The following is a 15,347-nucleotide window of genomic DNA, read 5'->3' on the forward strand; positions in this document are numbered from 1 at the left end:
CATGCTGCTGTGCACAGCGGGAGATGCTTCCTCACACCTGCGTGGTGCCAGCCTTATGGAAGCGGCCCTGCCGGCCGTGTTAACAAAAACCTCTGGCAGAGTCGCAAAGGCAGCAGCTGTCCCGGGCAGGAGGAGCGGGCTGTCCCGGGCAGGAGGAGCGGNGGCTGTCCCGGGCAGGAGGAGCGGGCTGTCCCGGGCAGGAGGAGCGGGCTGGGGCTGCTGCGGGGCACGCTGGGCAGGAGACCACCGGGGCATCACAGGAGCCGCCACAACAACCTGACCCGAGCAGGATCCCTCACCGGGAGCACACGGACGGCGCTGGGGCTGCCAACACCCACCATTCCTGTCTCTTTGCCTCCAGACTTAGTTTACTCCTCATTCTGCCAGCTGCCCACTTTAAGTCCCTCCGAGTTAAATTCCACCAGGCTTAGCGTGCTGCCACTATCTCCGGCCTGACAGCGCTCGGAATAAATACTTGAACAAACACTGCCCAACCTAGCGGCTGCGGCGGTGCAGGGTGGCCCCGGGAAGGCCCCACGCCGCCGCCGGGCACTCCAGGCCCCGTCCCGGGGATGATGGGGGGCAGCCTCTGCAGACCCCGCCCGCCCCGGGCCCGGCGGGAGGCGCGGCCCGGCCCGGCCGCCAATGGGCGCGGCGCGGCGCGGCGGGGCGGGCACGGCCGCGGCCGGGATAAGAAGGACTGCGGAGGGAGAGCGTCGTTGGGCAGAGGAGGTGAGGGGCAGGGGAGACCCTCAAGCGCGGTGAGCGTGGGCTGCGAGGAGGGGGCGCGTGGAGAGGGCCGGCCGCGGCCTTGTCCTGCGGTGGGGTGGTTCCTGCCGGGAAGCAGCCGCCATTCCAGCTGCTTTCTCGGGAGACTGCCGACTGCACATCCCGCGTCCCGGCCCTGCCGGCCGGGCTTGTTTACAGTCGCGGCCGAGGGCGGGGCGGGCAGCGCAGGGTGCTCGGCTCCGGCCGATCGTGGGGGAGGACGCGCCGGCGGCCTCGGGTCTGGCATCCCCCCTGCCTGACCGCTGTTCCTCCGTCCTTGGCAGATCCGCCAGCATGAACCCGTTCCTGATCACGCTGTGCCTCTGCTTGGGCGTAGTTCTCGGCGCGCCGAGACTGGACCCCGAGCTGGACGACCACTGGCAGCTGTGGAAGTCGTGGCACAAGAAGGACTATCATGAGGTGAGCCCCCGGGGGTACGGGCTCGGCTGGGCGAGCGCTGAGCGCACGGAGCTGGGCCCCACCAGCTGAGTCATGTCTGCTTTGTTACAACGCCGGCTATGGGCAGCGCCTGGGAAGCGTAATCCTTCTCTTCCCAGGTTCCTTTCCTGTGTTTGTGTATTGACTCAGCTGCACTGTACTTGTTTTTGTTATGAGGGCGGCAAAAACCGCCTCTTAACACTGTTCACGCTTCCCATTCAAGTAGTCTACGTTTGCCCGATTATCATAAGCCTTGTTGTGCAGGCAGACGTGGTTTGAGATGCCTCCTTGAAGTATGCTGGTTTTTTTGGCTCCTTAGAGAGAAGAAGGTTGGAGGAGAGTGGTGTGGGAGAAGAATCTGAAAATGATTGAAATCCATAATCTGGATCATGCATTAGGAAAACACAGCTACAAGTTGGGAATGAATCAGTTCGGTGACATGGTATGTATAGAGACGTGCAATGCGTAGTCTATGTAATGGTGTGAAATAGATTGTAACTGCACATATTGATTTGTTTTTCAGACAACTGAGGAGTTCAGACAGCTTATGAATGGTTATGTACACAAGAAGTCAGAAAGAAAATACAGAGGATCACAGTTTCTTGAGCCCAACTTCCTGGAAGCACCAAGATCAGTAGATTGGCGAGAGAAGGGATATGTGACTCCAGTTAAAGACCAGGTACTATCTGATAGTGAATTTCTAACCAGTTACAGGTCCAGTTTCTTGAATGCTACATTCAGCTTCATAGAGGAAAAACACTGTACCTGTTTAATGGTGCCTAGTACAAGCTTATTAAACTTGCACCATTTTGTAACTGTCTGGGTTTGTAACTTATGATTTCACTTTATACTTCAGGGTCAATGTGGCTCTTGCTGGGCTTTCAGCACAACTGGGGCTCTTGAAGGGCAGCACTTCAGAAAAACCGGCAAACTTGTGTCACTGAGTGAACAGAATCTGGTGGACTGCTCTCGCCCTGAGGGGAATCAAGGTTGTAATGGTGGTCTCATGGACCAGGCTTTCCAATATGTGCAGGATAATGGGGGCATCGATTCAGAGGAATCCTACCCATACACTGCAAAGGTAAGTGGAATAGTTGAATTGTATTGCAGGTGTCATGTGTTTTGTGGGGGAAAAATTGTGTGTTGGGAAACTCTTACCTAGAAAGAAAAATGTCTGTATAGAGATTAGTGCATCTGTAATTCCTGTTACACCTTTGCTAAGAGAGCTAGCATGCCTGCTAGCCCCAGTAGGAATCACTTACTGCACTGGTCCTTGAGGTCAAAATCTTGACAGACCAGTTAGGAAAACTGGAGCAAGTATTCTTATTCCTCCCCCTCGTTTCCCTTCTGTCAAGCCTTATCTTGGTTGCCACACCAAACCAAGAACTCGGCCCCTGTCAACAGTGCTACTTAGTGGTAGGACAGCAATTAATCTTCCCATAACTGTCCTATTACAGACTTGTTACCTATAGACCGCCTTGTGGCAGTGTCAGTTGGTTTCTTAGCAGTTGTTAATGCCTTAAGTTCTGTTTCTGGATTAAATGTGCATAAATGGATATAAAGGACAGGCTTTTAAAATCCCTCTAATAATGTATCAAATGTTAAACAGGTACAGGAGGATGAAAGAGTGGTAGTTCAATTGTGGTATCACTTGAGAGGCCATAGTTTGTGGTGTTCACCTCTTAATAGTTCTGCTCACTATAGAGGTTCTTTTCTTTCAACTTGTTTGGTGTTGTCTGAGTCAGCAATAGCAATACCATTTGGTGTGAACAACATTGGCTCTGGGTTCACCTATGTCCCTGTAATCTCAATTTTTTCCTAATCTTGGCTGTTGTAGAGATCCCAGTTGATTATATGAAGTGCCTAACTTGCTAAGTGTGAAAAGTAAGCAACTGAGTTGTAGTGTGTGTTCATTTAGTTGGGGAAACAACTTCGGTACTAACGTATAATGCAGGTAAGGGAAGGATGTGTTTGCTTGAATCTGTTTTAGTTCCACATGACCTGACTTCCAAACTAGGCCTCACCTCACCTCTCTTCTGCTGTAAATGTATGTGACATCAGCAGTTCAGGCTTCGCTGTAAAAAAAAAAAAGAAAACAAAACAAAAAACCTAAAAAAACAACAAAAATACTGCCCCCAAATGTAGTATGTAAGGTCAAGTAATACAAATTCTTAATTTTCAAAACATTCTGTAGAGCTTTTCAAACTATGACACGTTAAAATTTTGGATTTTAAGTGCTTGCTCAATGAGCAGTTTCTGGATTGCTTTGTAATTAATGAATACTTGGCTTTCTTCCATTGCCCATTAATGCATTCTGGGCTTCTTTCCTTCCTGTGAAGATATTTTTCCTGCCCACTAAAGAGGGCAGAGTTCCAGAATGTGATGGCCCTTTGCACCTCAGTAAGGTTGGTGGGGATTTTTTGGGCCCCACTACATTTCTGTACTTTTTAAAATCTCTGAAGCAGTTCCTCTCTATTCTCTGTCGGTTGTACTTGCAAGTGCTGCTGAGGCAATTAGATCCTCCTCAGTTGTCCCTTGCTTTCAATGCAGCAAAGGCACATAATGTGTGGTAGTTCTGTGCTCACCTGTGTGTTAAATGGAAAACTGTGTAATAACTACAACTTTCTCTACTTAGGATGATGAAGACTGTCGCTACAAGGCAGAATACAATGCTGCTAATGACACTGGCTTTGTTGACATCCCTCAAGGACACGAAAGAGCTCTCATGAAAGCAGTTGCAGCTGTGGGTCCAGTGTCTGTCGCTATTGATGCGGGCCATTCTTCATTTCAGTTCTATCAGTCAGGTGGGGATTTGTTAATTACATTCATTCAGAGAGCTGGGTTTTTTTAATTACTCAATATTCATTACCCTACAGTTAAATAGATGAAAAAAACCCCCAGGTATGACAACTCAGAAGTCATTTTAATTCTAGGTCAGGTTCTCATATGTATTTCTTGTATATGTGTCTACTTGTCCCTCACTTTTTGCCATGATAAAATTCACTAAGATTCCTTTCTGTAACTTTCAAGAAGCTGTGCAACATTTAAGATGAAATATATAAAGCTTCTCATGAAAAATAAGGGTTTTCTACAGATGATTTTGCTCACGAGTGAACTTACACCTTTGTAGGTATCTACTATGAACCTGACTGCAGCAGTGAAGACTTGGACCATGGTGTTCTGGTTGTAGGTTATGGCTTTGAGGGGGAAGATGTAGATGGGAAGAAATACTGGATTGTTAAGAACAGGTAAGATCTGTGTCCTGTATCCAAGGGAGAATAGAAGGTAGCTTGTCACTTGTAAGGGCAGAGGTAGAAAGACAACAGTAATTAAAATCTGTGTGTGGGAAATCTGGAGATTGTTTTCAGATTGTATGGTATGACAAAAGGTAAAATCCAGCTTGTGCTGCTGGCAGCCTAATAAACTAAGCCCAAAGCAGTCATCTTACTCTGCTTGATCAGTTAATTTAAGGGAGTTCAGTGCTTGAAACAGCCTGTGAACCTAGTGGATAATACAGCAGTGGAGCAGAGCGGGGGGAACAGGTGGAGAAAGCCTGGTTGTGAGGTTGTAATGAATTTTTTTTGGAAGCAGAGTGCTGCTGTCTTCTGTGAAATAGGATAATACTTGAACTTTAAAGACTGAGTTGCCTCCTAGGTTGGAGGGAGAATAAATTAATGCCGAAGGGCACATCACATGAGCTTGTCTCATGTTCTCAGCATTACTATGGCACCAGCCTCAAATGCTGTTTGCAGCCTTTGACTTCCCTTAAATTGCCTGGGAGCAATGTCTGAGCTTCAGGCACCTGTAGTCAAGGTTTGCACATCAATGTGACTACCTCGTGACAGAATGGCTGCATTCTTCAGTTCTGTGAGCTTGGGATGCCTCCTGGAATGCTTTTAATTGCTGGAAAGCACTTGAGTTTTTGTCTGCAGTTATCTTGGATTTTCTCCACAAGTGTGGAAGGCAGCAGTCTTCAGTTTTAAACACTTTAGTGGGAGGGCAGTAAACGACTTCTGAATATGTAAACAAACCCTTTGCTTTTGTTTTCAGCTGGGGTGAGAAGTGGGGTGACAAAGGATATATCTACATGGCCAAGGACAGGAAGAACCACTGTGGAATAGCAACAGCTGCTAGCTATCCACTCGTATAATTTGGAGACTGAACATTTCAGTACAAGAGGGGATCTAAACTGAATGACCAAACCCATGTTCGCATGTGGTAGCCTTGTGTCTTTCAAAACTCAACTTGATTTTTAAAACTTTTGAAGTATATTTTACATGTTGGTGACATGCCACTTGTTTAAATTAATGTAAATGTTGGTATGTAAACAGCTTGTAATATTGCTGGCTTTGGACTGCTTAATCCAATAGATTCTTTGTATTTTAGCTTTTTTTTTGAAATTGCAATGTGTCCAAAGGTTTACTTTTTAAATAAATACTTAAATTCTACTATATACAGATGACTTGGTATTTTGGTCTTTTTTTTGTCTGCTTGGGACTTCTGTCAAATAGGCATTTCAAATCAAACTCTTAGGTGGAGTCTATATGTGTGCACCTCTCTCCACATCGGTCACTAAAATGTAGCCTTATCTGGGAATGGCTAATAGCTGTTTTAAAAAGGAGTATAGCATTTATTATACAGATTATTTAAAATGGAAGTGGAGAAGTGTCTCTGGTTCTTTGTGTCTCGTATCAAAGATCTTCAGTTTTGTCATCTTCTGTATGCAGCATCTGATCTTCACTTAGTTTTTAATTCTGTTAGTGTTTTCTTAATGGTACCTCAAAATACCACACTTGTGTAGTTTGTGCAGTTGTGTCCTCTTGAGCATTATAGTAGAAACACACCCAAAGCACACCTGGACTGTTCAGATGGCTTGTTTCTGGAGGTATGTAGGGCACTAGATACTGTCTTCCCCCTGTACCAGCTTCAGCTGGAGAAGGAAGGGGGAAAATGGAGAAACTATTTCTCTATGGAAAGTGATATTGGGCTGCTTTGTTACCTATGTACTTTCTGTCTGGCTTAACTGTGGTGGTTTACACAGTGCCCTATTCTCTGCAGGTATCACTTCTGCTGAAACATGAGTATTAGCTTTCTACTGTTCAGATGTATTTTGGGTACCAGTACTTCCTGCAGAGGATGGTAAATACCAAAATCAGCAGGGGGAAAGGGCATGGCTTTTGGGTGTTGACATCAACTCTTGATCTTGGACATCAACTCTTGCTCTTGGGCTGTAGGTGAAGGAGGTGTTGTTCTGAAGCATATGAGCAAAAGTTTTGAGTTTATGAACCCATAGGTTTTTGTGCATAATGTCTTTTCAGAAGCTGATAGCCATGCACACAAAGGAACACTTAGATTGAGCTTGTGGACGATTAATTTTCTTATTGTTAATAATGTAAGTCTTTAGTTTGCATTTAATGAACTCTTTAAGGAGAAAAACAAGGTGAGTTATCCATAATAATAATAATTGTGAGTTCATGTGCTGCTTGTACATGAATTCTTTCAACCTGAATTTCCTGACAAGTTTGGTTTGTTATTTTTTTTTTAAGGAAGAGTCTCACTCAGCCCAGTGGCTATGTAACAAGCCACAGAGCAGAAATACTGGTTAGAATTTAGCTATTACGTTGACTTGCTAAGCTAGTTATGGAGAGCATCCACACTGCCTGGGGAAGCTGTAGCCTAAATATGCAGCTCACCTGGTGGTCCTCTGAAGGCTGATATTCAGAAGGAAATGGCAATGGTCTGTACATTTAAAATGAGAGTCAGGAGCAAAGTGCTGCCAGAGACTATAAGCTCCTTATGCAGATGATGATTTTTCATTCTTGCTGCTGGAACTGGGAACAGATTGACACCTGCCTCTCTTAACACTTTTTAATCCTAGAAGCCGATGTTACTGTGAGCCTGGTAATGCTTCATGCTTTGGGTTTTCTTTATTGGCTAAAACAGGAGCGAGACCATTACAAAACCTGCTAAAAAAATGGGCAACAGGGAAAGGTTTGGTTGCAAAACCCAGGGTTAAAAAAAGTTTACTGGAAAAAAAAAAGTATTTTTTACAAGTAGATGGGAAATGAAAAGGAAACAGCATTCCAAAGCATCTGCACGTGAATGGGCATGTAGCTTGCAAAGCCTTTGACTTTTTTAGAAAAAATGTGATAATGTAGCTATTTGTGTGGATTAAAACTTGCTGACTGTTCTGGCTGAACATCCTCAGAGTGGAATAATAAAGAAAGGCACAGGGTAAGTCAGGTCATGTAGATAACATTTACACGTATTATTTACACAATATGTTACTGAAGTAATAGCTTCACCCAAAATTGCCTTACATGACACTATAAAGACTAAATTTTTTTTGTAACTTGCAGTTTGTGTAATTTTTTTCTTAGGAATATAAAGAACACATTTCAAGAGCAATGCTTAATCTGGTTTTGTGATTCCACTGCACTGGTCCTGTCTTCTGTAAAATGGTTTTATTTACTTCAGAAATACTATAGTAAAGTAGCAAATGATTCAGTAGTGGTATATGTTCTGGTGGGAAAGTGTTGTCTCTGTTCAAAGTTGTTCCTTTATGAAGATACACAGCAAATGGATGTTATGTGTGGTCATGGATAGCTGCAGATCTGTTCCCAGAAAGCTATGGTAGTTAAAGATCTTGATTACTGTTCCAGTGATTTCTGTCCAAAGCTTCTGTTGGTTATATTCCTACTAACTGCTAACTGAAGCTGCATTTATTAAAAGATGTGTTACTTTAAAATATACTAGTGCACATGTATTATCAGTAAAAAATCCTACCCTATCCTGGTTCAGGCCCTGTTAAAATTGCAGCTGTTACTGATGGGCTCTTACACATAGCTGAATGCATGAGCTGGGTATTATATTGCGTGCTAGATGGCAGTTCTGTACCATGATAAACCTTAACAGTCCTTGCTTGCTAGTATCTTAATTGTGAAAATGCTTTTTTAATTGGAATTTGGGAAAAGTTTTGCATTTGGTTTTTGTGTGCAGCTGCTTCTAAGACTGTTCTTGTACTAAAGGTCTCTTAGCAGTTTCTCTGCTCTGCTTATTGAATGTATTTATCACTCACTGGGTCTGAGTTTTTAAAGACATGTATTCTTGAGGCAAGGAAAGTAATGAAATTAAATTATTTCACTTATATGTGAAGTTCTTTAGAGTCTGGTGAGAAATGAATTTAACTGTCATGTATGAAACTATTTTCCCTTAAGAGCACTCAATTTGTGATACTATCTGTTTCTGCTGAGTGGAATGGAATTTTGGTGGGGTTTTATATAATGTGAGTAGTCTTTTTGTCTTTGCTAATGTTAAATTAATTTCCAAAAATCAACAGTGAAACAAATAATTTTATTATTCTGCTACACAAGCCATGCACTGAAGTAATTTTCAAAACACTTGGAAGAACTATGGTAACTAAATATTTGTCATTTCATGGTGTGAAAAACTTACAGGAAAGGCAAACATGATGAATTGTAGCAGTGAAGGTTTCTATAATGAAAGATTAACTGTTGGTCTGCATAACAGCACTCAGAAAACGTTGTTCTGAGACAACTGAACGAAAATGGGAATATCCACTTCAAAAATACCCAAAAATGAGCTGCTGAATATCAGTCACACAGCATTTGCTCTTTAATCTCCTTGATAAAAAACCAAATCCATCATATATTTCTTAAGTTTAATGCCAGCCAATAATTTTTTACGCATTAGAAATTGACAGCAATTTCTGGCTATTAAGCAAGGAATTGAATTAAGCATATCCTGAAGGCTATCATAATGTAACCTGATGGTTCTGCTTTCTAGCTGTCTTTGGACTTTACCAAGATGTATGACAGATTGAGCACCAATTTTTATTTCTTGTCCATCCAATACTCTTCAGTCTTTTTGCTGGGAGGTCATAGCATAAAATGCTGACTCAACTAATGCACTGTTTCAAATAAATAATTGTTTAAATCAGTAATGGGGATGTTATTATCTTATTTGTTAATCACAGTCTTATTGAATCACGAGTGGAATTTTGGGTAAGTGCAGGGTCTCCTAAAGCATTTGAAAGAAAGGCTAAAATCATAAACAAAATTTCATTCACAATTCACAAAACTGAACTTGGGCAATACTCAATACGGCTCTTCTGAAAGCAGACAGGGAGCCCAATCAGGGGCTTCGTTTGGGGGTGCAGGAGGGTTGGCCACAGGGTGGAGACCTGATCCATGGATCAATGAGTTTTAGGCAGATCAGGAGTCTCAAGAATATTGGAAGATGCCACCTGCATTTGTGTTCACAAGTGAACTTGACTGTTCTGGGTTTTTTTTTTCAAGCTCGGTTGCACAAAGATATATTGTCCACTGATGTTAAAATGATTTCTGCAACACTTTTTGTTTCCATCCTGTTTTCTGCTGAAGAGATACTGCCAACCTTTGTGCGAAAAATGAGCAAAGAAACCATGACAATGGCCATTTGTAAAATACTGGATTCTTTTTAACAATGCTTCTTCCTTTTTGTTCACTGACAGTTCTACCCACCTCTAGGAGATCCAAAACCTACTTCTGAGTGAAACCTGATAGATTTTTGCAATAAGGTGATGCTGGAAAACACATTGTAGAAGTAACACTGTGTGTTGTCAGGTGTGGTGCTGCAGTGCTGATACCTGGTACCCTCCACAGTCCTGGTTTGGGAAGAAGTGGTCAAAGATGGAGCAGGGTCAGAGAGTGAGCTATTCCTCTCCCCACCACCTTCAGAAGGCTGTTCTGGTTGGAGGGTGGCTTTGTGAGTTCCTCTAGGGAAAGATTGTTGATGGTCTGAGAGCTCAGCAAGGAAGAGATGATTCTCCAGCCTTGTTTTTTGGCTGTACATTGTGTGTTCTCCCGGGGCGAGAATGGTTTAGGTGTGCTCCCCTGCGGTGCCACTGAGGGCCCTCTGAAGCTATAACAGCTATTACTTCCTGCCTCTAGTAGGAAAAACTGCAGTCTCAGGAGCTGCCATGGAAATAGTCTAAGTTTTATTGAGTAAGATATTTTTTTAATTACTAGTGAAAGCTTCCTGCACAGCATGCATGCCCTAACATAGATCTTTCTAAAATGAGTGCTGGGCTACTAGACAGTCAAACTGGTTTAGGGCGTCTGAGAAGTTGATGCTGAAATAGGATGTTGAGAAGGCCTTGAGGATGTATCGTGTCTTGAAACACGCTAGATTTTGCTTAAAACTGAAGGTCAAATGGTTTCAGAGCTGCTAAGTCAGGTGTTTTTTCCCCACAAAGGAAGTATACTTCTAAGCACACCTCTGTAATATATCAGTTTATGCTACAAGGCAGAAAAACACGCCTAGATAAGGCTGCCCACAGAACTTTAAACCAGTTCATTGCTGTGTTTGCAGGCATCCATTTTTGCTAGATATAAGGGGAAAAAAAAAAAACACCACACCAAAAAAACCATCACACCATGGCACAATCCTTTACCATAATAGTACAGCAATGCCAGAATTGTGAACTCAAGTTCTTCTCAATAGTTAACATTCCTTCTGCTCAGCACATTTAGCAGTATTGCTTTTCTCATTCAAGCATGAAGCATAAACGGACAGCAGGGTTGTTTTGGAACAGGAAATATATACTGGAAACTTCAGCTGTATTGTAAAATTGCACTGGCTTTAGGAGATTTATAGTAATACTCTCTTGTAGTTAAAAGAGATGTCTCTCTCTGTTTATAAAGAAATTCCAATGCCTTGTGCAAAGGTTAAGAATAAATCCTGCTGCCTTTTTTTTTGCTATCCGTTGCTGGCTAGTCACGGGGAGAATGGGAGAGGACCTGTGTTTTCTGATCCAGTGCTGTTATGAGCATTTCTGTCACATTACTCTCACAATGTAATGGAGCATTTCAGAAGCAAACCTTGTGTACAGAGGATGTGATGGATGCCCATCAGCAATACTTTTGAAGTGGTATTTCTGTAGCAGTATTTCCAGACATTTCAATGAACTTTATAGCCCCTTTTTGTCAGTAATTCTGCAAACCAAGAGCAAAAGAAACTTCCTCCACACTGCATTTCTAATCTAAACTGACACAGAGCTGAAAACTGGGAGAGGAAGGAGGCCAAAAGTAGTGAGGCCACCTGCCAGAGGGTAAGCAAGAGATTAGCAGCTGTGGGTGTGCATTTGCAAGAAGGCTTCCCCTTTGGCTTTGTTTTCTACCACTATATCTTCAAGAGAGCCAAAAGTAAACATCCTCATTCATGTTCTTCTACTGAGTTTAAATTTCAGATCTGATCTGTATGGCCCTTTACACTTACTCTCCCTGCTTTGGTTTGAGCAGTTTCCTTTTTCTGTGCCGGAATAATAAATCATGCTGTGTTGTTAAAAGAGGGAGAAAATTGTCCACGCAGGAACAAAACAGGAAATCTGGTGATCGAAAGGGCAAAAGACAGCTGGTGTGTCACCCGGTACGGTGTGTCAGAGCTGTGCTCTCAGAGCTCATGGTGACAAGGCTGGTGCTGCGGTGGCTGGGCGTGGAGAGGAGCTGACCTCTTTATTTCCCCGGCATGTGCCGACGGTGCATTGGAGCGCCTGCTGAATTGATGAGACATCGTGAACAGTCATGCCTGGGCTGGGATTAGGCTGGCCATGTTCATTCAGCCTGAGCACTGCTGACCCAGTAATTGAGCAGGAGCATTATCTCTTTCAGAGGTGTCCCTTCAAAAGTGATAAAATATTCACTGGGTGATCTGCTCAGCAGCTGACAACAATTCTTAGGCCAAACTCTTGTTTATCAGCGTGGGAGCACATAGCTGTTTCGGCCAACACCCTCAGCAAGCTGGCTCACCAAACTGCCTTCACCGAGTGCAGTGGTCAGAACTACAAAAGCTGCTACCAGAAAACAGGTTGCTTGGCTCCTGATGAGCAGTGTCTTGCCAAACCATGATGCAAATCATTGCATCGGATGAAAGCAGCCTCCTCCGGGCAGATTGCAGTGGAAAATCCTATGTCTGTGAAGTATTAAAATAAGTTTACTTGAATCAGATCACATGCTTAGTTTGAGGTTTTTGTTTTTATGTTTTTCTGAAACCACAGCTGTATTTGCAGAAAGCTAGGAACAAAAACCAAAGGTGTTTCTGGTAGCAATACTTGGGGTTTATGAACACTGTCCCTGATGGCATGAAGCCTGAATGGTAGGGAATGTCTCATCAAAATTTCAGATGTTCTGTTCCTCTACGGAACTGTGCGCAGATCGCAATGTTCATTCACTCTCTGTTATTCCCACTTTTGTGTCCTGGATGTCTCTGGAAAACAGATACTTTTACTTTTGCTGTCTCACAGAAGTTAATGGCCTTATCATCTTTCATTTTATTAAACCTCCTCTTCCACAGGCACCAACCCCCCTTTTCTCACAGTAAGTCTGTGTGGTATAATCCATATAAGCTAAAAGCTCTTTCCTGTTCTCTGTCTCTAATTAGCTGGCACTTTATAAATGAAGAAAACTTTTGCTTGACTTTTCCAGAAATATGAGTTGGCTTTATTAAAAAAACCAGCAAAACTCCCTGTGTGTATGTTTCATTGAAAACAGAATGAAGTATTTTGATACAAATGCTCAGAAACACATTTGATCCTACATTTCAGAGAGCATCTGCATTTCAGCTGCCTGGCTTTCTCAGGGATGAGTGAGGTCCTCCCGCAGTGTCCAGGATCAGCTCCTCAGAGTGCTGGGCTGGCAGGGCAGCAGCACAGGCAGCCAGGGTGACACGGGACTGGTGGGAAGCCTGCCAGCCCCAACCTGTTCTCTGATCCCCCATCTTGTGATTGCAGTCACAAGGCCACCTCTCTGCGCCTGGCTGCTCAGACTAACTCAGTTTCCAGTCAAAGTAATTTGTGAACAACTGCTCATTTATTAGAGACTGGTGGGGTTGCTGTATTTTCTTGTGTTATTGGACACCACTAGGTTTAGGTAGTTTGCCTTTATTTTACTTCTGAAATAGTGCAAATGTTCCAAATAATTGTAAAGAAGAATTATGTTTGGCAACAAGTTTGACAACCAGTGCTTTAACAGTCACGTATATATATATATGTGTATACACATACCTGGTACAGTACAAATAGTATAGCTTCTGCATCTTCCTCCAAAAGTAATAAGAAGTCAAATTTATTAATATATAACTTATACATAAATATATATATATGTATATATATGTGTATATATATATATATATATATATAAAAATATATATCAGTGATTAATTGATATATAATTTATGCCAGGAAACTATTGAATACTGATAAAAAGGCACATGTGTGAACTAGTGTTTAGTTCACATATGTCTGTTCCTTCCTGTACTTGGAGTTTCCATGTATTTTCAATTGTGTATCATGCTGATGAGCATCTGAGGAATAATATCAGGCATTGCTGACTTTTGCATCTGGAGGCAGTCACAACACCTTCATCGTGAACACTGCCTGCTTCTCTCAGCAGCCTTGATGGCAGCTTGTGGTGCATCCTCTTCCACACCACTCCAACCACTAAATAGTCACTGATTCTTAAAAAAAAAAATAAAAAAAATCTGTGTCTTACTTTCTCAGCAGCCCTCAGATACCTTGCAAAACCATGATGGGAGGCCATGGGAGGAAGCTGTGGTCCAGTGTTGCAAGGGTTCCATAGGTGGTGTGTCCCCTCACCCTCACCCTGCAGTGTAAGAGAGCTCTGTAGAAATGGTCTGAACTAGTATCTCACTGCAGAGGGAAACTTTAAAACTCACCCTGAGCCTTTTAGAAGGACTTTGTGGAGTGGTGTGGTTGCAGGGTTCTGCTGTATGTAGCAGCATACATACAAGTACTTCGGTATGAGTAGAATAGTAGTGAGGTAGATCGAAGCAGGACTGCAGCAAAGAACATCCACTGTTCACACTGAATAAAGCTGCTTGCTTTCTCAATCTGCGTTTGAAGTTTGTAGGGGTTGTTTATACAGAGTAGATATGGATCTTTTTGTAAGTACCAGCCACCCAGCCACCCACAAACGAAGAGCATTGTCATTTAAGCATCTGCAGCCACCTAAGCAGCAGTTAGTCAGAGCAGTGTCCCAGCCCTAGCCCCTCCTCTAACATGTGCTTTTGGTGCAAACTGAGGAAAAATAAATGTGGGGAAAATAGCAGCTGGGGTTAGATCCAGGCTTTGCTGTGCTGTAAGGCTGACAGTAAGTAGGGCACTCAATGACTGACACATTGCAGTGTGCAGATGTACATATCCTGCCAGCAGGAACACAGATCTTAAGCACTAGACTGGGTACACCCACTCCAAAACAAACTGGAAGCATGTCCCTAAGTGGTGGTTTTTAGAGACCCTGTGGTTTCCCTGAGGGACTACTCAGGGCATCTCTGTTCTTGCCTCATCATCTCTCCTGGCCTCTTGGGAACAGGACTAAGTTACCAGTGATCCTTCCCATGCAAAACCAGTATTGTTAGCTGACTTATACTGGCCTCAAATTACACTTGGTTTTAGGTTTCTGACTTAAAAAATGCAATGGAGTTCCTCAATAAATAGTGACATCAACATCTGTTTGTGTTTTGATATAAAGACTTTGAGAGACAATTACTATATATGCATATATGTCTAAAAAAAAGTTGTAAATACGTGTACGTGCACATTATTTTCACAGGAAAATGGATTCATTAGTTTCCATACTCAGGGTGCACAAATGCATCATGCAGTAAAAAGATTTTATTATTACCTAAACCGTCTTTTTTTTTCTGCTTCCTCTTCAGTCTCCAGGACTTAAATGTTGTTTGTGTTCTACTGTTGATAGTAGAGCTTTGAGATAGTAGAGCACGTGATGAGGAACAGAATAAACAAGTTCACACTGTACTTGCAGATTCTGGGAAGTTGTCACAGCTTTAAAAAGTGCCAGATAAACACCTGCAGAAAGAGTGCTTTGATACCTGAAGCAGCACTGAAATCACATCTTCACCCCTGGGATAGCAATAATTAAGGGTAAATACTTATCCTGAATAATTTTCTGTCTGCTTTTGTTCAGCCTGCCTCTTCTTTAGGAATAGTAAAACACATTTGTAAGTTATATTTTAACTTGGATTTTCTTGGCAGGAGTATTTTCAACTCCTCCATGTGTCCTAATGTAATTCACAAAATGTTCTTAATAAAGTTTTGTACCAGC

At 42.8% G+C, this 15,347-nt stretch overlaps 1 protein-coding gene across 2 annotated transcripts; it reads left to right on the forward strand.

Moving 5' to 3' along the window:
• The first annotated feature begins 640 nt into the window (after nucleotides 1-640).
• Nucleotides 641-5,668, forward strand: CTSL (cathepsin L). 2 transcript variants are annotated; one of them, XM_015615297.1, is made up of 8 exons: nucleotides 641-732; nucleotides 1,053-1,188; nucleotides 1,526-1,648; nucleotides 1,730-1,885; nucleotides 2,063-2,287; nucleotides 3,842-4,010; nucleotides 4,337-4,454; nucleotides 5,257-5,668. In XM_015615297.1, the coding sequence occupies exons 2-8, from the start codon at nucleotides 1,063-1,065 to the stop codon at nucleotides 5,354-5,356; spliced, it is 1,017 nt and encodes a 338-aa protein (XP_015470783.1). In that variant the 5' UTR covers nucleotides 641-732; nucleotides 1,053-1,062; the 3' UTR covers nucleotides 5,357-5,668. The 2 variants fall into 2 exon arrangements, with proteins under 2 accessions (XP_015470783.1, XP_015470784.2); XM_015615298.2 differs by having other exon boundaries at nucleotides 644-761.
• Nucleotides 5,669-15,347: the final 9,679 nt, after the last annotated feature.

This window comes from Parus major, chromosome Z, assembly GCF_001522545.3.
Source record: "Parus major isolate Abel chromosome Z, Parus_major1.1, whole genome shotgun sequence".
Taxonomy (NCBI): Eukaryota; Metazoa; Chordata; class Aves; order Passeriformes; family Paridae; genus Parus; species Parus major.